The 23,683-nt window shown below is 38.5% G+C and overlaps 2 protein-coding genes across 4 annotated transcripts; both read left to right on the top strand.

The window, feature by feature from the left end:
* The first annotated feature begins 8,813 nt into the window (after positions 1-8,813).
* Positions 8,814-14,814, top strand: cdc25b (cell division cycle 25B). Of its 2 annotated transcripts, none has more exons than XM_079473253.1 (15): positions 8,814-9,569; positions 9,785-9,867; positions 10,057-10,108; positions 11,111-11,152; positions 11,249-11,282; positions 11,400-11,510; positions 11,733-11,846; positions 11,932-12,051; positions 12,153-12,236; positions 12,330-12,509; positions 12,607-12,693; positions 12,773-12,835; positions 13,018-13,116; positions 13,201-13,446; positions 13,824-14,814. In XM_079473253.1, exons 1-15 carry the CDS (start codon positions 9,352-9,354, stop codon positions 13,962-13,964), a joined length of 1,674 nt encoding a protein of 557 aa, XP_079329379.1. In that variant the 5' UTR covers positions 8,814-9,351; the 3' UTR covers positions 13,965-14,814. The 2 variants fall into 2 exon arrangements, with proteins under 2 accessions (XP_079329379.1, XP_079329380.1); XM_079473254.1 differs by having other exon boundaries at positions 11,089-11,152; positions 13,824-14,813.
* A 2,626-nt stretch (positions 14,815-17,440) lies between these two features.
* ap5s1 (adaptor related protein complex 5 subunit sigma 1) lies at positions 17,441-21,224 on the top strand. Of its 2 annotated transcripts, XM_079472853.1 has the most exons (4): positions 17,441-17,703; positions 18,113-18,404; positions 18,903-18,937; positions 19,877-21,209. In XM_079472853.1, the coding sequence occupies exons 1-3, from the start codon at positions 17,534-17,536 to the stop codon at positions 18,918-18,920; spliced, it is 480 nt and encodes a 159-aa protein (XP_079328979.1). In that variant the 5' UTR covers positions 17,441-17,533; the 3' UTR covers positions 18,921-18,937; positions 19,877-21,209. The 2 variants fall into 2 exon arrangements, with proteins under 2 accessions (XP_079328979.1, XP_079328978.1); XM_079472852.1 differs by lacking the exon at positions 18,903-18,937 and having other exon boundaries at positions 17,459-17,703; positions 19,877-21,224.
* Positions 21,225-23,683: the final 2,459 nt, after the last annotated feature.

Here is a 23,683-nt window from a genome sequence, read left to right as displayed (position 1 = left end):
CGAGGTTGCCTCCACAAGAACACATGTCCGGTATAACAGACTTTTATGTAAAACACGAAATAACATAATAGTTCACCAGAACACTAAACCGAGTTTAGGTCTGTTTTCACATTTACATTTAGTCATTTAGCAAACGCTTTTATCCAATGTGACTTACAAAGAGTTCGGGGAGCAATAAGCGATATGTCATAAAAGAGTACTTTAGTTGCTAATACAAAGTTACTAGTTTCAACAAAAGCTAGACCACTACTGTTGAGAGAAGAGGGTTAGTGTGCTTTTATATATTTTTTTTCCATTTGTCTGTCAAGTACGCGAGTATGAGTATAGACAATCAAATTACAGAGGCAAAGAAGAACTTAAACCAATCTAAATGAAGACAGACATTTCAGCCAATAAAATTGAACAGGATTCAGCGCAAATTCAGTTTGATTTCTCATATCCCACCACTTCAAAGCCAACTGTATAACAATGAAAATGATAAACGGTAAGATTTTAGAGATGCAAACTACTCAACTTTTTTGAAATTTTATGCATACGTTCCAAACCGTTTATTACAGCGGCTCTAAATCCAGGTCCTCGCGACCTACTGACCCAGAGTGAGACTGAGTTCCTTGCCGTCTGTCCCCAGGGACCTGGTCCTCTGGGGTGATTCGACCCATTAAAAGGGCGGTAATAGGAACAAATGAATGTGTTTGTGTTTTAATGGAATAAAGCTTGGATCATTTTCACCCTGGGGCAATTGCAAACTCAGAGTAAGTTAAACCTGGAAAACTGTATACTCTGGGTTTTCTGTTTCAGAACGCGAGGTTTGTCAAACCCACAACCGCGGGGTAAGTCAATTCCATTTCAGAAATCGAGGTATCTTATTCAATTCAATTCTGTTTATAGATTTTTTTTATATAGCGCTTTTCACAATGTGCATTGTTCCAAAGCAGCTTTACATGGGAAAATAAGAAAAAACACAAAAAGGTAAAACACAGCACAGTACATAGTGTTTATATAACAAGTTAAATTATTCTAGTAAATAATATCTAATGTCAGCAGTCTCCCAGTGGTTTATTTAGCATATTTTGAATTAAGTGAATGCTTGGCTGAAAAGATGTCTTTATTCTAGATTTAAATAGGGTGAGTGTGTCTGATCCTCGAATAGTGTCGGGAAGCCTTTTCCAGAGTTTAGGTGTAATAGTAAAGGCGAGTTGATAATGTTATAATGGCTCAATTGCCATGGGTATTCACTCTTTTAATCATTTAGTGGTATGGGGTCTAATAAGCAAGTTGTAGGTTTAGATGTTGCAATAAGTTTAATGAAATCTTCCTGTTTTATAGGTGAAAAACACTGTAGCTTTTCTTTTGGGGCGATGGTTGGTACTAATTCATAGGACAGACTTGGAGGTTGTGTACTCTAGTATAGTACTATCTTTAAATAGCTGTATTTTCTCTCATGCAGACTCTCTTTCTTTTGCTGCTGGGGCTGTGTTGCTCTTCTTTCTTAAAATGTGCTCATATTCGCTGTATGCTTGTAACAGTAACTCCAACTTTTGCCGTTTCTCAATATGCGTCCTTGAACTGCTTCTGATGACGTTTCACAAGGACACAAGTACAGACAAGGATGCATAATTGAGAAACGGCTTTTGTCTCAGACAATAGAGGGTATGCATCTACGTAACTTTCCCACGTGAACACGGCGGGACATGCCCCAATTCAATTTTGCTGAATGTTCTGCCCCTTACAGGGCACGCCCTTGCGTGCAGACGTGGTGTTTACGTGGTAAAGTGATGACAAGTCCATACCCTCTATTCTGTGGTTGCCTTTATCCTCCATCCTACCCGGATACCGATCGAGCTCAGCCATATTGAAGGACATCTCAATTCTCTAATTGCACCAGGAGGAGTCGAGGATCGAGGAGGGAGGAGGCTTCCCGAGGAGTCATGAGCGAGGATACACAGGTGTATCCTATGCAGAAGTTTTTTATTGCCTAAACGTGATGCACGTATAAATTCTCCTCCCACATCACATCTGCTCCAAGTGCTAACCATGGCAGAACATTCAAACAAACATAAATGTGAGTATTAAGCATAAAGTTATTGTAAATGTGAGTTCTTGCCACTGTTTATTAATTATTATTATTATATTCATTATCATTATTGTTTTCATCTACAAGACAAAATGTATTAATAATAACTGGTAAAAAAATATTTTGTGGAGGTTGAAACGGTTACAATATAAATAACTATATGTTCAAGAATCCCGATGTGCAAGCTTAATCCAGCGGTGTACAGTCATCATTAGTTGACGACGCTTTGGAGTGACGCTAAAGAGCGAGGATATATCATTTCATTACCTTCGATTCTTCCGTCCTTGCGTCTTTTCCTTGCTTCCTTCTCTCGCATCCTGAAGAGGTGGAGTTAAGACACGAGGAAAGGAAACGAGGACGCACAAATAAGAAATGAGAAGCACCCTGTGTGTGCGTGCAGGGGCACAACTGCACATCTTCTGAGGGGTATGCGAGATCAGTTTTAACTGAAACGTTTTTAATAATTACATTTTCGTTCTATTTTTTATTATTTATAACATTTTATTAAAAAAAACGTAACAATATTTTGGCACAATGGCCCCCCCCCGGGCGTAACCAGTAAACCATCAGGGAATTTCTCGCCTACTCTTTTATGAATACTTGCGATTCGGACATGCTACTCTGGTAAAGTATTGTTTTCTTCTACTACATAGTATAGTAGGCGTAACATTAGTATACGCACTTACAAATCTCGCGAGAAGTAGTCCACCACCATGTATTTCTCGCCTACTTTTTTGTTAATACTGACTAATCGTTCGCCTGCTGCTTTTTGCCTACTATATAGCAAGGAAGTATGCCATTTCGTATTCAGTGTATCAATCATAGCCTTTCGGAAGGAGGGACTTTATACAAGCCGGGAAAAGCACATCGTTTTGTGAGAAAATGGACAGCGGTTAGCAACACACTTGAAATATGTGAAATATAAGAAACTAGAAACATGAACATCCATTATTAAACACCCAAAAAACATAATCAAAGCTTCCATTTTTAAAATGGCATTACACATTCTTAAAACTTAAAAAATACTCTAGTGTTTACTATAGTAGCCGATAGTAATGAAGGCCTATATAGTGATATTAAGCAGTAGTGGGCTGTATTATGGAAATTATATTTTTTATGTATATTGCAGGATTCTGTTAATATTGTGAACTGACAAACTGTGGTAAAAACTGTGGTATAATTTACTATGGTAATGTTCAAAACACAAAATCAGCAAATGCTCAGCATACTACACAATTATCTTTCACGTGGAAGTGTAAAACATTGCAATTGACACTGATTCACTTGAATTATGTAGATTTTGGGACAAAATACATGTCTGCAGTTGTATCTGATGACCACAAGAGGTCCTCAAACACCACAGAACAAAGTCTGTGAATAAAATCGAAGGATGTTATGGACAGTTTATTATCATTTAGCTCATTTAGCTCATTTTTAATTGAATAATAATATTATATCTCAAGGCTGGGTGTTGTTCAACAAATGTCGATAGGATGTCCATAGCGAATCATAAACGGTACCTTTTCGATACCAATTTTTCTTTTTTTTAAAGCAAAAAGTAACAAAGTTTTACCAACACAATAGATTACTGTAAATGGATTTAATAAAGATGAAACAGTTTTCAATGGGAAATAAACAGCATGTAGTCGGTATGTGAGGCTCACTGCATACATAAATCTATAAATCAAGTCTGGAGACAAACAAGAGTTCTCCTAACTGATAATGTCCCCAGCAGTAGAAATGTTAATCTGAGGGTGTGGATGGTGGTGCTGGGACATCACACAGCATAAAATGTTACTGGATTCATGAGGACATGGAAGTCATATGTAGTGTATATGTCTGAATCTTCTCAGTAGTGCAGCTGCCAAATGTAAAAATGTACATCTCTGCCTCCACATCAAATGACTCTTTAAGGGGGGGCTTTGGCCTCTGTGAAAAAATGAAGATACATATAAAACACTATTGAAGTAAATGCAAACAAGTTCAGTTTGTTATGAAAAGAAATGAAAAAAGATAGGATGTCGATCAGACTGAACCCGTTTTTTGCTGTTAGACGCCCCTCTTTTCAATTATTTTCAGGTGGCGTTTTGCGGCTCGCGTTTTTCCCTATTGTCCAATCGAATGAAAGGAGAGGTGGGCCTTTAGATGTCGTGACGGAATCTGTCAAGTACACCTGGCTGCAGCACGGGGCGGTGCTACATATGGGGTCTCCACGTCTAGCCCCACCCTCAACACATTTCACTTAAACAACACAATGTAACTCCAAGTCAATCACACTTCTGTGAAATCAAACTGCCCACGTAGCAAGCAACACTGATTGACAATTCCATTTGCACAGCAGCATGTGAAATTGATAGACAACAGGTGGAAATTATAGGCACTTAGCAAGACACCCCCAATAACGGAGTGGTTCTGCAGGTGGTGACCACAGACCACTTCTCAGTTCCTATAGTTTCTGGCTGAAGTTCTGGTCACTGTTGAAGGCTGGCGGTGCTTACACTCTAGTGGTAGCATGAGACGGCGTCTACAACCCACACAAGTGGCTCAGGTAGTGCAGCTCATCCAGGATGGCACATCAATGCGAGCTGTGGCAAGAATGTTTGCTGTGTCTGTCAGCGTAGTGTCCAGAGCATGCAGGCGCTACCAGGAAACAGGCCAGTACATCAGGAGACGTGTAGGAGACTGTAGGAGGGCAACAACCCAGCAGCAGGACCGCTACCGCCGCCTTTGTGCAAGAAGGAACAGGAGGAGCACTGCAAGAGCCCTGAAAAATTACCTCCAGCAGGCCATAAATGTGCATGTGTCGGCTCAAACGGTCAGAAACGGACTACATGAGGGTGGTATGATATACAATAATAATAATGTTGTAAACAATTTTGAATGAAGGATTTATTTACAGATTTGCACATTTACATTATACAGTTTTATAAATAAAATATGCATACAGTATGTATTTACATTACACTCAGAGCGAGAAATGTGGTAATAAGGAGTGGGGCAATAAATAACATGAAAAAAAACAGGTAGCAATTTCTGTGTTAGTTGTTTTAGCTGGAGGCGCCATTGGGGAAAAACAGTTTTGACCCCTAGATGTTCTGATGGACAGAGATCTGTAACGTCTGCCCTAAGGGAGAAGTGCAAACCGGTTCTGGCCGTGGTGAGACGGGTCTGTGATGATGTTACCTGCCTGTTTCATTCTGGAGTTATTCAAGTTATTCAACACCAATTATCCTTTCAGCTGTCCTAACTGTCTGTTGTAGTTTTCTTCTATCTGATGTGCTGGCTGAGCTAAACCTAACAATTATAGAAGAGCACAGAACCGATTATATGACAGCTGACTAAAACTGTCATCTGAGCCCATGGCAAGTTGAACATTTTCAGCTGACGAAGAAAGTACAACCTCTGCGGTTTCACAATGGAGTCTATGTGAATGTCCCACTTCAGGTCCTGTGAGATGGCAGTGCCCAGGAACCGGAATGACTTTCACAGGATGGTGAGTGGGAAGCTGATGATCCACTGACAGTGGGAGGTGGGCAAGGATAGCTGTGTCAGTTTGTACAAAAAGGTACCTGATGATAGTCAGGATTCTTGCACATGTTTCTGGTTTGTCCAGATGTTGGAGGATGTAGTGCAGCCCCATGTTGACTGCATCAGCTCGGTAAGCAAACCGTAGGGGGTCTAGCAAGGGTCTAATAATGTACTTCAAGTAGGCTAACACCAGTCTTTTAAATGATTTCATGACCACAGATGTTAAAGCAACAGGTCTGTTGTCATTCAGCCCTGTTATTATTTGGAGGGTACAGGGTTAAAGCAGGAGTGGACTTTACACTGCTCCAGTGATTTTTTTGAAGATCAGTGTGAAGATCGATGACAGCTGGCCAGCACAGGCTTTGAGGCAGGCTGGATAGACTCCGCCCCAGGTCAAAACGAAAAAAAAGTGAAGGGCAAAGGAAAAAGTGAGTTGAATTGTGTAACACTGTCGGTCCCTAGTTTAGTTTTCCACGTTTTTGCCCCAAGTATATAATTTTGCTTCCTCACCTGTCCCTCGTCATTTTCCCTTCACCTGCTCCTCTGGGTTCGTGTGGTTTTTCTTGTTCGCCCTGGTTTTTAGATTTATTAAAAGTTTAATGTTTTCTTCATCTTGTGTGGGGTAAATCCCTTAGAATAGGTAAACCGCTCACTCTGCTTTTAAATCACCCATGCATACTTTATGATAATAAAGCTGATCTTTACACAAAGCGTTGCATTATGTTTGACAAACCCTTTTTCTGGAGTAGTTTTGGCCAACGCCTGCACATGTAAGTGCACTGTGTAGGCTATCAGTTTTTTTACGGAGACAGCTGAATCTCAGGGAAGAATTTAAACTGTTGCATAATTTACATAATCATTTAAGCGGCCTTGCACGATTTGCGCTCAAACTGTCCCCTAAACAAGCCGCGCTCCCTCCCACCTCTTCCAACCAGGCCAGGGAGCAGTAAGTACGCACTCACATTTGTAAATCAAACCAGGGTTTAGGTGTCGAACGAGCCCAGGCGCGGTTCGATTTGAACAATGTGAGTAGATCCTCAGTCATTTGCTGAGGCAAAGTCTTTATTGCGAAGGGTTTAGGCCGAGCCACCTGTCACATGCATTTGAACATTCACCTACACACAGACAAAAGCTATATACAGGATTATAGACATATAAGGGAATCAGGAGTCTCAAAAGGATTGTGTACACTACAATTTGTCGGTTTGTAAAAATATTTGAACAGGAATAAACGCCACCCTTTTCTCTTTTTACAGTCAAACCTGTACGCATGTAGTAACATGCCCACATACTACAAACACAGCTGTTTAAAAATAATGTTATTTTAGTCTGTTTGGTTTGAGGATATTTACGACAATATTAGTATTTTTGTGCATCATGTGTTTTTGCCCTTTCGAGTTTCCATCTTGCTGGTTCATAATATTTAACAGACATTCTTAATGGGTCAACGCACATGCACAATGCATTCATACACCATTGTGTTAGGACCACCAGTAAAGAACTGCACTCGAGGGTTTGAGATATATAGAGAGATATTTTTTATCATGTTACTTATATTTTTATATAGTGCTAAAGTAAATAAAGGGACGAAATTGTTAATAAATAATTTCCCCCGGACCCACTTTCAAAAATGGAAACGTATGGATCATGTCAGTGTGGTGGTGCAACTGTATTTACATGTTGCTCTCACGCCCTGGGGAGCTCTTCATGCCCTTTTATAGGTGTGTACCTGTTAGCAAACTACAGTTTGTAAAACTGTCTCGGCTATTTTACTAGTTTAAGTAACAGGTACCTGTTCTTAAAATTAATTGCATTAATTATATTTACTATGCTATTTACATAAGTCTTTTAATGTAAATAAGGATGATCTCAAATGATAAATGACAGAGATGTAGGCCTAAATAAACATTTCTACCGTGAAAAAGAACTGAAAATATATGTGCACTATGACATGCTTTGGTTAAAACCATGTTTTTGTACATATCAATAAAAAAGATCATAGAGTAACAGTGACTCCCACTTTATAATACATCAAATTTCAACAAATCCACTAAATGCCATGTAAGTGAACCAAGGAGCTTTCCCACAGGCCCATTGTGCTGGAATTGGAGGGATGTTGAAGAAACTGGGGCGGGTGATCAGGGGGTTATCTCAGCTAACAGAATCGGTCAGGTTTTATTGTCTTTATAATAGGGCTGTCAGGGTTCATCTTTATCATGACTGTTTAAGAAAAATATTTCCCCCACTCTGTAATAAATGTATATGTCAAGCGTTGACTATGCAGTGCCCTTGTTTGAAGTAAAGGACTTGTCTTGTTAGCATAAACAGAGTGGTATAGTCTCTATAGGCTATCTCAGCAATCTCCTCAAGCCATTATGACTGTGTTTGCTGTAGTATATACGGAGCCGTGTCTGAAAGGCTGTGGGTTAATTTGTGATGCGTGTGTGAGGCGAGATATTGTTTGTTTTTTGGGTGTGCACGGCACTGTAAGTGACTACATGATTTATCTCTTGTGGCCTATGTGTAAATGCAGAAATCAGCTGTGTACACCATCTTCAACACATAAGCATAAAGCTAACGTGTCACCACCATCCCATCACAAAGAAACACACTCACACACCACATACAAAATATTCTGAAACAAGAACACATTTACATATATATATATATATATATATATATATATATATATATATTTATATATATATATTTATATATATATATATATATATATATATATTGTTGCATAGTTTCTGTTGATAATTCATAGCTACTGTGATATAAAACTCACATTAAACAAGCATTTTACACAAAAAGGCAAAATGTGCTATTATTGTTTAAATAAACTTAATAGAAAAGAGATACTGACTGAAATAATTCACTTTCCTTGACACTTTAAATAAAAATGTAACATAATGAATAACAGTGTTTTTTAGACAGTGACAGATACAAAAAAAGGAAACCTGTATATATTTCGAAATAAAAAAGGGCTGACGGGACACTAAAACGTGTTATTATGAATGAAGAAGTCTGTGATAATGTTGTTAAAAAAGAACTAAATCAAACAAAGAAATGTTATTTCCTTTATTTGAATGGTACGTTCCAGACCAGTACGTCGACATATGATTGGCTATCTCGTAAACCAGGGCGTAGCTTGTTATGTTCCGCGGGAAAATTCTTTTACTTCAATTCTTTCACTTCACATCTCCACGTCATTGTCCCGCCTAATGAATGTAAAGATAACCCCCATTGGATGAATGTTGAGCGGCGACATTGTCATATTATTTTAACTGGTCAACGGTTCAGTCTGTCATCCTTCGACCCGCCTACTGTCTTCATGAGAACAATGCGGTAAAAGGAGGAAGCTCGTCTTATTGGATGACTCAGATGTAACGGCGCAGCTTATTGGCTACATAGATTGCCGCTTGTGGACTGCATGTTTTGAACATAAATAAGAGCTTCGTTCAACATTTTGTTCCTCAGCAGAGTTTGCAAAGGTCAGAGAGAGTGCGAGCAAATCGACAGCTCTCTGACAACAAAGATGGACTTTTGAAACACATTTCTTACCCCTGGCATGTGTGATCTGGACGTCGATATTATGCAGCAATCGCCTGGTTATTTTTCACAACTCCAAATAAGATCAAATTTAAGCTCGCTGCGTGCTCGCTAGCTTCGCGTAACACTTTCTCGTCTCTTTCGCGCTCGGTTGGATCCTAACTCTCAGCAAACATCAGACGATCTTTTCCGCAATGGATTTTGAGATCGCCCGCGGTGATATCAGCCCCGTAGATGATCATTTTAGCAGCGGGCCTGATTCTGTTCCTCGGCCTCACCGACTCTCCCTCCCCGAGCTCGGGCTGAGGGGCTCCCCCTGCTTGAAGAGCCTGGACTCCCCCGGTCCCACGACCGTGCTTTCTCCCGTGACTAACCTGGCTCTAAACATGAATAATCTCGCTGTACTTGGAGGGTGAGTTCGAGTATCTTTTCATGTCTGCGAAGTCCGCTTCTTCGTTTCATTGCGACTTCCTGAAATTGATCTTTGCAAAGAAACATTCATTGTTCCTTACTGCCCCGTGTAATGTTATATATAAACGGCTGTAGTTAAATTGTGCAATCCTTAACATGGCATGGAATTTGACTTATTTTTGTCCGGATTGTAAAATGTATTTTGTCTCAATGCAGACAATGTGAAACGCCGAAGCGTAAGAAAACGCTGCCCCTCCTGAAGATCCCTTCCTTCGCGTCTGATGTCTCTTCTGATGCAGGTTAGCTTTGTAAACCTGCATTTGTTGATGTGAACTTTATGGCACAGCTAGGCCGTATCTCCAGTGTGTGGGTGTGTAACTGGTAATGAAGAAGGAATGTGAGGAATAGACTTTACATTATAGCCTTGCAGTTTCATTATCAACAGGATGTGGAGGTTTTCTCACCTGTGTTCCCTTCCCCCTCTCCAGGTCTTGGTATGGATTCTCCCAGCCCTTTGGACCATCTGGATGCTGAGCAGAAGTGAGTACCACTCTGTTTATTAGATGTCAAAGAGAGCTTGGCTAGGTTGCTTGGCTTGGGGATTATGAATTAATCTGTCACGTGAGTTCATATACCCAGTGTGTCTCATCTATTTGACGTTTAGCCTTCCGTACAAAATTATTTAAGGTTTTACAGTTACCAAAGTATAATTATGGCTTTTGTTGCAAAACCATAGAAAGCACAAATTTACTATTTCACTTCAGAAACTGTAGTTCAGCTGGAATTTGTTCGGTAACCAGTCTGCCAGAAACATGGTTGCTATATAATATTATTAGGATTTTTATAAAAAAAAGTAAAGTGTCCTCTTTATGCATTTTTGCCGTGCATGCATGCAAGTTCTGATCTAGCGTGCAAAAGAATGTCCCTTCGTGGTTGTGATTTGTGACTACATCGTGTGTGTGTGAGACTGTATTCCTTTCTGAGCCATTTGGTGTCAGTGGGAATCCATTTATCTGCTGCTGGACCTACAGCTGTTTGGGTTCCTCACACGTTGGTATGTGTGTGCGCCTGTTGTGGAGTGTCACCGGTGGGGGCTGGGTGAGCGGAGTGGCACGCTTTCGTGTCCTGTGAGCTCAGCCGCCTAAATAGTTGAGTTCTGTGTGTGATGTTACCAGGGGCTACTAGCATTGAGTAGAAATTTCCCCCTTTTCCTATGGTATGAAAGGGCCACACTCCTGACCTCCTCCCCCTCCAAAGCAGCATTCAATCTCCCCCTGCTCCCATTTTCTAACAAAAGGGGCTTGCAGGGAGGGTTAGTGTTGTGTGGGCATATGGTAAATTAAAAGACCCCCTCCTCAGGGCTGCTTTAGGGCTGTTTAGCATACAGGTGGGCATCGCGGTGTATTTGTTAAACTCAGAGTTGTGAGGGGCCTAGTCTGGATTGTCTGTTAACATTTCGTTTGGGGGGGGCGGGAGGACACTTTCAATACGCTATGAACTGTTGAAGTTGAGTCTAGCAGCTTTGTTTCCTTTTACTCACAGATTTGAGAAGGCCATACTGGATTCATCAAGAATAGTCAACGAGTAAGTTGTCATGTGTTACAAAACAAGATTTTTTTTTCCGTCTGATGAAGCTGTTTAACAATTTGTGATTTTACTAATTGTTGTTTTTAACAACAGGAAAATGTCTATACGCAGGATACATTCTTTGCCGGTAATATTTTGTTCTAGAATTATTATTTGTCAAATGTTTAGTAAAATTGCCTATTTTGGCATTGTTATCCTTGGGGGTTAGACAAAACATATTGTTTTTTTGCCATGCTTCTTGTAGGTGCAGTTATTGGGTCACAGTCCCAATCTAAAGAATAAAGAATGTGATGCATCTCGCTATGGAATTTGGACTCGAGGACACGACAGTGCCAATAAAGAGAACCTGGCTGAGGTTTGTTTTTGCTTTTTTTTATGGTCATAAACCTGCAAATATCAGGGCAGAATTTTTAATTAAGCAAAGATCTTTGACTATTCAAAATTCCTTATGTAGTAGTTGTTCCTATCCATTAATCCAGGAATTTAAAAGGATTAGGAAGTTTATTGGCCAAAACTTTAGAAATAGTTTCTTACTTGGCATGTTTTATGGCTAATTTAATCTCTCATGGATTTGCAGGATCATTTTGAATTCAAGAAGCCTTCCATGCCTGCATCTCGCTGCCGCATGCGCTCTACTGGGGGTGCCAAGGATGCTTTCGCCTGCCGCCCAAACTCTGCTCCTGCTTTAATGGTATGACACTGCTCTATAATAGTCTTCAGATCATGATTCATTGGGATGATGACGTGGCAGATAAAAGCTTGATTTTCCCCGTTAGATGTCTCCGCCGTCATCCAATCAGCACGACTCTTCTGATGAGAGCAGTCCCTTCATATTGCGACACTGTCTCCATGATGACGACGATGATGGCTTCTTGGAGGGGCTTGATGATATGGAGGTGTGAACCATCTTCTGTGTCTTGTCATTTCTGTCCCATTTACATTTTCAGTGAATGTTTCAAAATTGTATTTAATCTAACATCTAAATTTGATGGCATAGAATGACTCTGAGGTTCCACTGGGAATGGATAGTCTTCTCACAGCTCCTCTGGTATCCAAGCAAAGCATGGACTGTACTGATTCGGTATGTTCCACTCATATAAGTGTAGCAGATTAGTATATCACTTTGGTTTAGATTTATAGTTTTTGACGGCCACACCTATTTTATTGCCCCAAGCCTGTGATTCGCTGTCGTCCACGTGGGCTCTTTCGTTCTCCCTCCATGCCTAGCCCAGGAGTGCGTGTCCCACTGAAGAGGCCTCAAGATGAGAATACACCTGTGAGAGTGAAGAGGCGGCGGAGCCTGGCAGGGACACAAGTTGCTCCTACAGAGCAGGAAGATGTCGTGCCCTATCAGGTCAGTCCCTTGACAGTGAAAAAAAAACCCAAATCTGAGCCCTGACTGGCACTGGTAGTCAGAATCTGAGCCCTAACTATGTTTCATCCTTATACAGGTTCAAAGGTCAAAGTCATTTAATCACACACAGATTGAAAGCATGTTGGATATAGATCCCAGTTATGTGATTGGAGATTTCACCAAGGTGAGTTTATTTTTGTATCTACATAGAAGGGGGATTTTATTTTAAGATGTTGCTTAAACACTTGTTTGTCTCTTTAAAGGCTCCTGCGCTACCCACAGTAACTGGTAGACACCAAGAGCTGAAATACATCACTCCAGATATTGTAAGTTTAACACATTATTATTGAGTTGTAGATTTAATATGCAAAAACATGGGAAATGCAATTCGTCTGGTAATATTTAGTTTTGCGTAAATCATCTGCAGTTGTAGTCAGTAAAACAAATCAGTTTGTAATGGGAGTTCAATTAGGTTTCATGAATCCTCTGTGTTTGTGTGCGTTAACAGATGGTTAAAGCGATGAATGGTCAATATAATGATCTGGTGGAAAGGCTGTTTGTCATCGATTGTCGCTATCCGTATGAGTATGAAGGTGGCCATATTAAGGTAAGACTGTTGCTTGGCGTAAACAAACTTTGCAGTTTCCCATCTTGATGGAATTTTAATTTCTTTCAATTCTGTCCTTTTCAGGGTGCTCTTAACTTCCATCATGAAGATCAAATTGAAGACTACTTTTTACGGAATCCCATCCGCCCCATGTGCCCCGAGAAGCGCATCCTGCTCGTTTTCCACTGTGAATTTTCATCCGAGCGTGGCCCACGCATGTGTCGCTACGTTCGAGAGCGAGATCGACTTTTGAACGAGTATCCCAACCTCCATTACCCCGAACTGTACATCTTAAAGGATGGCTACAAGGACTTTTTCCCACTACACAAGGTGTGTATGAGTTTCTTCACAAAGTTAAACGAAGTCTTTAAATTGATACTTGACCCAAAAGTGTATTTACTCCCCCTCAGATTGTTCCAAGTCTGTATCAATTTCTTTGTTTTGTTGAACACACAGGAAGATATTTAAAAGTATCATATCTTGCCCCTTTGACAGCAAAAATTTCAGATCTCACCCCAATTGATAGTCATTGGGGCAAGATATGATACTTTTAAACATCTTCCTGTGTGTTCAACAAAACAAAGACATTGATACAGGTTTTTTAGGGCGAGTAAATGGTACAGAATACATTTTTGGGTGAAGTATCCCTTTAAATCTCTTCCATTGTCTTTCTCTTTGAGCATTCTAAAAGTAAATGTGTCTTGCAGTCGGAGTGTGAGCCTCAGGATTACAGGCCGATGTCTCATGAAGACTTCAAAGAAGATTATAGAAAGTTCCGCCTTAAAAGCCGCACCTGGTCTGGAGAACGCAGCAAAAGAGACATGTACAGCCGTCTCAAAAAACTTTGAGATGCGTGTGCTTGTTCATGAGTTTACTGCCTTTTAATTGCATATACACTGCCCTCTCACACAAGACATGGCAGGGATTTGCAGAGGTGTATTTGATGGGATTTGTTCTGTTGGACAGTTGTTTTCAGGGTTTGATTTTGTGAAGTAGTTAATAGGCTGCCATTCATCTTGGCCTAAGCTTATGAACTGATCCCATCACTGCCGTTCATTTCCTGCCACCTCGATCCCCTTTAGTAACTCATTACGGCCATGTGTTTAATATGTGCATTATTTTAATTGTCCCATATTTTTACTCCTTTTTCTGTCACATTTTTAAACAACCAATTTAAGTAGGTATCTTCTGTTGAGCACTTTTTAAACCATTTTTGTGATGAAGTGCTTTATACTTTTGCGCCCTTTTAATTTAATTGTCATTTGACCATTAAAGTAGCTGTAATTTAGGCTGGATAATTATTACAATAATTGTTATAAATTAAGTTTGCCTAATATCATTTATCCATTATGTACATTATCATTCCAGAATAATGTTTACCATTGTTTTGGTGGAACCAGCAAGATTTTATTTTTCACTCACTGTTAACTTCACTGACGGTTTTAACTCAGGATTTTTGCTGCTGGTCAGCAAGTGATGACCATATTGATGTTCACTCAGTATTCTATGACAGGATTTAGGCTTTTATTCATTTAACAATTGGACAGTTTGTTTTCTTGCTTTCCTGAAAGTGCACATTTTGTAAATTTACCTACTTGTTTTTATATTGGTTATGTGACTGGAGAGGCTGGTTTATGTATTCCTGAATAAAATTGGAGTTGAAATTTGGGCTGAACTTAATCTGAATCTGGATTCTTTTATGTTGTCTGTGTGCAGTTATTTATTGACTTGGGGTTGAGTCTCTTGTTTTTTCAAATGTACCGGTCTAACTGGGAAAATGATCGTGGTTCGCCAAGCACAAGCACGTGTCCCTGCACACATTCACATTCCTTAGTGGTTTCACAGGGGAGGAGCTAGTGCTTTCTCAGCCGTTCACTAACGTCCTGGCATAATGTCAGACATGTGCAACCACAAATAGTTTAGTTGCAAGGAAAGTATGTGGGCAAGGTGTCTGTATTTGGATTAAATGGAAGTAGTTTGATTGGTACAAACAAGAGAGGCAAGTGTTCGTATTGTGCATGCTTGATACCTACCATACAAGGGACCAGTAAACCTTTAAAATACTGTCAATAATAAAGTAAATGCATACTTTGTCCACAACTTCAAAAATTACTTTAAATTCAGATTTAGTTTCACATTGTTACATTTGTTAAGCTTCATTTCTGTTGTGCTGTTTAATATGCTGATGACGTATAAAGCATATGTAAATAATTTAAAACTAATAAAAAATATAACTAACATTTCAAAGATTACTGCGGTTTTCTTTTTCTCAAGACATTAAGAGGGTAGTTCGCCCAAAAAGTACCCCAGCATTTCATTCATTTACCTAACCTCTTGTCATTTTAAAGCTTTATTACTTTCTTCCACAGAACCAGATTTTTGAAGAAAGTTTATAAGCGAACAGCACTGGCTCCCATTCACTTCTAATGTATGTACACCAAACCAAAGCTTGTGAATGCGGGCCAGTTAACATTGCTTAAAATGTCATCTTTTGTGTTCTGCAGAAGAAAGACCGTCAAACAGGTTTGAAATGACAAGAGTAAATTATGACAGGATTTAAGTTTTTCGGTTGAACTAAAACTTTAAGGACTCAGCTGAAGCCAGGACTGTGCCATAGTTAAATTTAAATCTCGTTTATAAAAATACCTCAGACAAAAAACATTACTGGTGTGCATCTTGAGACAATGGCAAATTGTGAATGTGGCCAATAGTATATGGTATCATTTAGTATGTGTGTCATTTTAAACGCTGTAAGCCACTCAATAACAATTCAAATGTAGGTCACAGGATCTCATGCAGGCTGAGGTTCCATGTGAATGTGATTTTGTCCAGTTAGCTTGCCTCTGTATGAAAATATGACTAACTGGTGATAAAGGGTGTAGCTTTGCCATCATCATTGTAACCACATCCTATTGCTTTTGCTACAGCAAGATCCTCTGAATAATCTTTTGGCTTAGATTCAACCCACAGACCTCCTTCATCAGAAGTTCAAACTTATTATTTTGTGTGATCTTTGGTGAAGCTAGCAGTCACTTCTTATAATATTGATATCTTGTGAAGGTTTTGTGGTAGAGAAGTGTAAATGCAACAATGCGTCTTATTTCTGTGTAGCAGGAAATGTGGGGCACTGAATACACGCATCCTCCCTAATGCTATGAGCATGATGAGCAGTTGTTAAGCAAAACAGCTGCCCTTTGTGTATGAGACCATGTGTTTGTCCAACTGTTACTTGGAGGAGGGCATGTAATGTAGGAAGCAGTGCAGATCCTAGACGTCTGGGGGCCCTTGTCAACTTTAAATTATAAGACATCAAAATCATAAATGATTAACACAGTTAAATGAATAAAAACTGAGAGACAAAAAACTTTAAACTGACAGAACAATTTGCTTTAAAATATAATTCAAGATTGGATTCCAAAGCAACGCGTAGCTCTGGGACCATCTAGCTGTCAAAAAACCTTTAACTAACCAAGTGAGTGATTAACAAAAATAAAACGTGATAAATATAGTTTACACAAGAAAACTAAGCATAGGACAACACATCAATAATTCTCTAACCGTGATGACACAAAAATGATCTTGGGCAAACGAAATACAGTGGATTGCAGTGGTTACACCCACATGAACACCGTCCAGCTGGTTTTGTGACTAAGTCATTCCTTTAAACTTGTATATTAATGTGTGGTTTTGTAACTTTTTGTAACGTTTCAAGCAAGTGGATCAAAGAATGTAAATCCATTTTAGTTATTGTGAAACTATAACTGGTATATATCACAAAAGCTGAAGCTTTGAAAGCTGTAGTGAGGACATGCACGCAAAATTTTAAATATAAATATGCAGAGTTTTAAAAAAAGGAGCTTAGGTTCTTTACGGCCATTCAGTCAAAGGTTCTTTTAAGAATCATCTCTTTCTTACTTTTTTTATAATCTGAAAAACCTTCTTTCGCCACAAAGAACCTTTTGTGAAACAGAAAGGTTCTTCAGATGCTAAATGTTCTTAAAGGAACCAAACGGTTCTTCTATGGCATCGAAGAACCTGAAGCACTTTTTAAGAGTGTAGAATTGTTCACAGGTACTGACACTGTTCGACAAAGTAAAACTTTTAACCACACTAGAAGTAATACTGTAAAAATCTTACATTCAATAAAAAATAGTTAGTGAGAATCATATAGAGCAAACCAACATATGATTATTTTGAATGTGTTTAATTCAAGGCTAGGTTTAGATTTCTAATATAATTTGTTAATTAACTGTGTTGACTCGTGTGGTTGACAAACAATAATATATACCGTCGAGCGCCATCTGGAGTTAAAATAAATACCGCACAATGGTCAGCTGACCAGCACAGTCATGTGACTAAATACGGATACACGTCTGAAGAGTTTGTGTCCACACTGACAGCTACACATTTATTTAAAATGGTGATGTGTTTCTTAATCCATACGGTGTGTCCGGTTAGCGCGCTGTCTGCTGGCGAGAGCCGCATACTCTACTCGCGATCATTCGAACCGGAAACCGGAGATGGTCGTGACGCCACACCTGAACAGAGACGACTGTTGCAGAAAGAGAAACTTCACATTGTAGCCAGGTGAGATGATTAAAACACTGGAAGTGCACGTATGTCTCAGTATTCCAACACAACGTGACAAATATTTGTTTGCTTAAAACAACAGATTTACCACAAAATATAAGTTATCCTAGAGAACCTCTAGTGTTGCTCAAGAGTACGACAAGTACAGAAATGTCTCCCTGCAGATTTGAATATAAATGACAGAAACAAAGCTTGTTTTGGGGCCTTACTCCATAAAGATTTAAAGGTTTCTGTTGGTTCTCACTGGCCAGATAAACATACAATCCCCAACTCTTTACCTGTACAGAGACCCCCAGATCGAGGCCATGACAGTTCCTATTAAAGCCAAAGTACGAATTACTTAGTATTTTTGTATATGGGCCCATGAGACACTATTACCGGACATCTTTCTGTCTCTGTCTTTCAGGCAGGTGCGGAGTGCTGTGGCTCTGAGTAGGGAAGCCTCAGGCAATCCATGTGTGGAGGCTGTGCTGGGTGAAGAGGCTGTAGCACTGGGTGAAGCTGAGTGTGGTATGTTTTCATTAGGCAATCCGGAGCTGTTTCCAGATCGAAGTGTTGTGCTGTGGCTGGGTGTGCAGTCTCTAGCAGTCACTCTGGTCTGCAGACAACACGAAAATCTTCTGCTCGCTGAGGGAACGCTTCGCAGCATCGCACGCCACTGTCTGGAGGAACTACGTCTGCTGGGACCTGGTAGTGAGGTGTGTTTTTGCTATAGCACTGCTAAATATTAATATCATTCATTCAGTATTTGGACTTGTTATTAATATTATATTTTGCATGATGGTGATGAACTGAGTGAAAGTTAACTGAGTAAAAATACTCAAATACTTACATTGTAAAAGTAACTTGAATCACATCTTTGTTCCGGAATGTCATAATAACTTCTGTTAAACTGTGCCAGTGATTTACTGGAATCTGTGCGTGCGTTCACACACATCCTGTGAAGATCCCGTAAAGACCCCTGACGTAATATATTGCAACGTAATGTTATGTGCACTTTTGTGTCGTGAAAATACGGTTGATACGGCTGAGCAGTGTTTTTAGGTGGCTAAATAGCACAATTTGTTATTATTACTGCCTTCAGTGCAAAATAAGCCTAAATAATCTCTCTTTTTTGGTTATTATTCTGTAGCATATATTGTTGCCTTTTGCAAATGACAAAGATTATTTCTATTTTTATGAATTGGTAAATGCAGAGCAAGGAAGAGGAATGACACACAAAGAACGCAAGGTAGGCTATAGCCCAACGAGATAAATCTAAATATAAGCTAAATATAAAATGCCATATGAAAACAAATAAAAGCAAATTGTTCAGGATTGTTTGGTGCAAATGTACTGAGCTTAAATTAAAAATATAAATGAATGCTCCGAAGTAAAAATTAGCCAGTATCTTTGCAAAATAGCCTAACTGCAACACAAAAGGCACGGTATAATAGTATTTATCTAAAATGATGTACAGAAATGTGAGTTTAAAAATAAGTTTATCAAAGTTTGAAAAAAGTTTTTTAACATTTAGATTTTGTAACCATTTCAGAATAAGATCATGCAGATCGAATGAAAAACCCCTAACAGACAACCGCTATTCTCACATCTGACCTAAAATTTGACTCAAGACTCTTGGATTCATTCATGATTTAGCATAAGACAAATAGTAGGCCTGTGTTTTAGTTTTCCATTTACTAACGAACAAAAATCCCAAGCCGTTTGGTTATCAACATTCTTCAAAATATTTTTTCGTGTGTGTTCCACAGCAGAATTTAATACCGGTTTGGAATCTCTTTAATAGTAGCCCAAGCATAAGTTGCTTGCTTGTCCAGTTGCTAAGCAAAAATAATCTTGGCAATGGCCACCAATCAGATGACTCTAATGAATTCATTCTCTGAGAATGAGAGACTGTTGTTTATATTGTAATCAGTACATTTTCAGATGGATGTAAACACAACAAAGTGTAAATTGAGTTGTTTTTTATCATCAGAGAATCAATCCAGTGAACCTGGGTTGTTTTAAGAATTTTGAGTTATATCCATTCCCATGCCATTACGATACGGCCAGAGTTGTTGGCAAGCAGTGAGCATGGACGCGTATTTCAAGTAAATGGGCATGTTGCCAAGCTATTGATTATCTTGCACTTTACTTTTTTCTCTCGCGCTGACTTGGCTGTTATTTTCAGGTGTTGCTGAAAAGTGATCGAGTAGATGCAATGTTGCACAGACTCCTTCCTCATGGTCAACTCCTCTTCCTCAACCACCGTTTTGCCTTCAGCCTGGATAAAGAGATAGCAAGCTACGTGAGCAAATGACTGTGTTTGTATTGGTGTATTTACATTGCCACATTTTGAGAGTAATGTATGGCTGTTGCTCTGGATGTTCTGATACAAAAGATCAGAGAGACCACTTCTGCTTAGAAAATATGATGCACTTGTGCTGCCCAAAGGAGTATGAGCAGAAGATAACAGCCTCGGCGTGGATTGACAACTGGTTTGGTCTTATCAGGATACCAGTGGGCACATGTTTGAAAACTTTGACTTCAGATGAAAAAGGATTCTTTCTACATCAGAAACAAGCGGTGTTGTCATGTAATTAAAAGAGATTCTCAATTTTATTGCATATGTGCTATCATTGTTGTCTTGGGTTAACAGTGCAATATCTTCAAAATGCCATAGCTGGTCATTTGATGAATTTTTTTATTAAACTTGAGTGTTTATTAAATGTTCTTTTAAATTTAGGGCTGAATTAATTTGATCATACCAGATCACATATAACACATATTAGCACTAGAGGGCAGTGTTGCATTAGATTTTTTTAGTGCGTTACTGTCAAATGCATAGCAATTCAAATAATCCTTAAACACTTTCATCTAAAATAATTCAACAGATCACAGCAGGGTGTCTGCCAACAGATCTGAGACAACTGATTGACAGGTCTGTAAAGACTTCATAACTAGGCCAACAGAGCAACCACGCAATTCCAGAAAATCCAATTTTAACTTTTGTTTTCTCTTGATTCTACAATGATGAGTTCTCTCTGTCACAGTGCTGGACTTTAAATAAAGAGAGAGTGAGGATGTTTAAGTCCACTTATAGTGAGGCCAGTAACTCATAAGTATTGTGGTTCAATAGTGTTTGTCGTGTCATTTGTCTTACAGATGGTAGGGTGATTTGCGGTCTGTATGCGTGTATCAGGACAAGAGCCCCGTTATATGAAGTATTGTTATTGTGACACTACATTGTAGAAGTGTGATCTACAACGCATAAATGACATTAAAACGTATATGCATAATAAAAATTGTTCATCTATAGAATGAAATATAATATAAATAAATATAATGATAAAAAATGATATCCCTTATGATAGGTATATTTTTGGTGGGGGAGTTTGATAACCGGCTAATTTTGGTTTTCTTATTAAGTTTTGACTCAAAATTTTCATAGTACTGTGTTTGAAGTTACTGACACTGCATTCTACATTAATGCTCAAATAAAGTTGCTACTTGATTTGACTGCCAACCACAATTTGGTTAATACACTGTATTACTTGGTGGAATAATTCTTTCTACAGATAGTGAGACTGTGAATCACAGTGATTTTACCACTGTGTGGAGGAATTTCCCTTATTCTGAATAATATCACTGCATTTCGTGACCTCTTGAGGTTTATTGCTTAAAAAAACGATTTTCCACCCTATCTCTGACCTTTAGATTTATAGTAAACTCTTCCTGATGTGCTTTTTAAGACTTCTTTGTAGAGACTTCCTTTGCATATAAAATGAGAAACAGTTATTTGAAACAAATTAACAATACATGTTTATTAAATGCATGTTCTGTAAGAAATGTGGAAAATGTAAATGTTCAGATGTACCTTGGTTTTAGGAATTGTACTATGTTAATGTTAAATTCTGTAAAAGACCCCTGAAACTGTATTTTTATCAAACAGACTATTTGACAAATCTTCAACTGCATAAATTAGGGGACCACCAATTGAAATTGAAAAAGAAAAACTTTATTTGAAAGACAATAATATACTCACTCTATAGCAGGGGTTCTCAACCTTTTTGACTCCAAAACCCCCCATTGTATTCAACAATATTCAAAGGCCCCCCACCCACACACAAAACTCACAGATTCTACCCAATCAAATATTTTCTACCGTGACATTACCAAAAAAAAAATATATATTCATGTTAAAAATGTAAAAATAATAAGAGTTATGTTTTTATGTGTTTCAATGCTTATTTTGTTTGATTTTAAATAGTAATCTCGAAGCCCCCTTGGAAGCTGGGACCTCCTTGTGGTTCAGGGCCCCCCTTTGAGAACCACTGCTCTATAGCATACCATACGAAAGATCACTATAGCGCATATAGTCTGTTTTCTCACAAAAGCATTGGCATTATCTTTTCAAGACAATAAATAGCAGACACTTAGTCTTTTATGGTTACTTGCATGTAGTTCAATCTTTGTCACAAGCGCTCAAATATTTGCTGTATTATTCATTCCCACTCATTTATCATTCATCATAAGAGGTAGTTTTGAAAATGCTTTGATTTTGCGAATGTACGGTAGCTAAACAAATGCGATTATTGCAAAATCATACAGCGTGTCTTGGCACATTCGGATCCACTTGAGCTCTGAAATGTGTTTCTCAGCTGTGTGATGATTCTGTCCCAAATTGGGTAATATTTTTCTCCTAGGTCCTGATGAAAGCCTCAAATTATCACATTTAAATTGTGCTTCAGTTTGTTCTGAATTCAACTCTCTAACTGTAGTTGCGTTATTACTGGCACTCTCTTTCGCCTTGTAATGATAAAGTATTCTCCATTAAATAGATGTACATTTTCCTTTACAGAGCCTTTCTCTGTTATTGCTGTTCAAACACATAAACTAATGTGGTAGATGAGATATTTTCTGTTAAAAACTTTGGCAAAAGCCTATGCATATACCCTAATATTTTATTGTACATTAATACAGTTAATGTAAAAGTCCACTTTTATTGGCACCCTTGGTAAATTGTTGCAAGGAGGGCTGTAAAAATAAATCTGCATTGTTTCTTCTTTTGATCTTTTTAAAATAAAAATCTACAATATTCCAACATTTCATTAAAGTAAAACAATTTGAAGTCGGGGGGATATAACATTATGAAAAAAAATTCTCTTTTACACCCTTAGAAATTCTTATGAGTAAAATATCCCAAGTATATTCGTATTGATATTTACATAATATCTCGGCATACCAAGGTGACTAAAAACATGATGATCTTCTTGTTGCACAGGAGAATAAATATTAGTTACAGAAATAATTTTTTTAAAAAGCATCATGTCTTATATCAAATTCCAACCAATTAAAAATCAAAACCTGACTTGCTCTGCTAGAAACATTATAATGGGTCGTGGTTAGATCTTCCATCTTAAGAGGATCTTAAGAGATTCTGTATGAAGGAATGGACTCTGATGACTTGCCAAATGTTGGAATATTGTAGATTTTATTGAATTAAAGATTAAAAGGAAAAACAGCCGCCTTTGCTCATATTTACCATGGGTGCCAATAATAGTGGAGGGCACTATGTCATTGTGTAATCTTATAGTATATTCCTCACATGAAAAATAAGACCAACATTTAGTTATTGTTATTGTTTGTAAATATGTATACTGGTTGCAACAAAAGTGTAAATGTTTGTGTAAACTTTCATCTTCTGAACGGTCACTGGGTTTCCAGTTTGACTCTTTCTCATTTATTTGTTTCAGCAAATGACTGAAGCATGCTTTCTCCGTCGTTCTTTACAGTACATCACCACACACCTACACACTTCCTGTGAAGAGTGGATTTTCTTTCTAAATACTCCTTTCCTTGGTGTCTGTTTTAGTTCTTTTGAATAATGAAAGACCATATTCAACATTCAAGAACAAACAAAGTCATGTAGTCACTGTGTGTTTGATGTTCACACAGTCTTTCTAGGTCCAAAGCTAAACTTCAAACAACGAAATTA

This window comes from Barbatula barbatula (assembly GCF_947034865.1).
Source record: "Barbatula barbatula genome assembly, chromosome: 14".
NCBI classification, from domain to species: Eukaryota; Metazoa; Chordata; class Actinopteri; order Cypriniformes; family Nemacheilidae; genus Barbatula; species Barbatula barbatula.
The sequence above is the reverse complement of the archived record's forward strand: the minus strand, read 5'-3'. Positions and strand labels throughout refer to the sequence as shown.

Excerpts from the sequence above, each read along its gene's own strand:
- cdc25b (XM_079473253.1), top strand. The coding sequence starts at position 9,352 with ATGGATTTTGAGATCGCCCGCGGTGATATCAGCCCCGTAGATGATCAT. Across the intron at positions 11,153-11,248 it reads TCATCAAGAATAGTCAACGA|GAAAATGTCTATACGCAGGA; the intron begins GTAAGTTGTCAT and ends TTTTAACAACAG. Across the intron at positions 12,052-12,152 it reads AGGGGCTTGATGATATGGAG|AATGACTCTGAGGTTCCACT; the intron begins GTGTGAACCATC and ends TTGATGGCATAG.
- ap5s1 (XM_079472852.1), top strand. The coding sequence starts at position 17,534 with ATGGTGATGTGTTTCTTAATCCATACGGTGTGTCCGGTTAGCGCGCTG. Across the intron at positions 17,704-18,112 it reads AAACTTCACATTGTAGCCAG|GCAGGTGCGGAGTGCTGTGG; the intron begins GTGAGATGATTA and ends TCTGTCTTTCAG. Across the intron at positions 18,405-19,876 it reads TGCTGGGACCTGGTAGTGAG|GTGTTGCTGAAAAGTGATCG; the intron begins GTGTGTTTTTGC and ends TGTTATTTTCAG.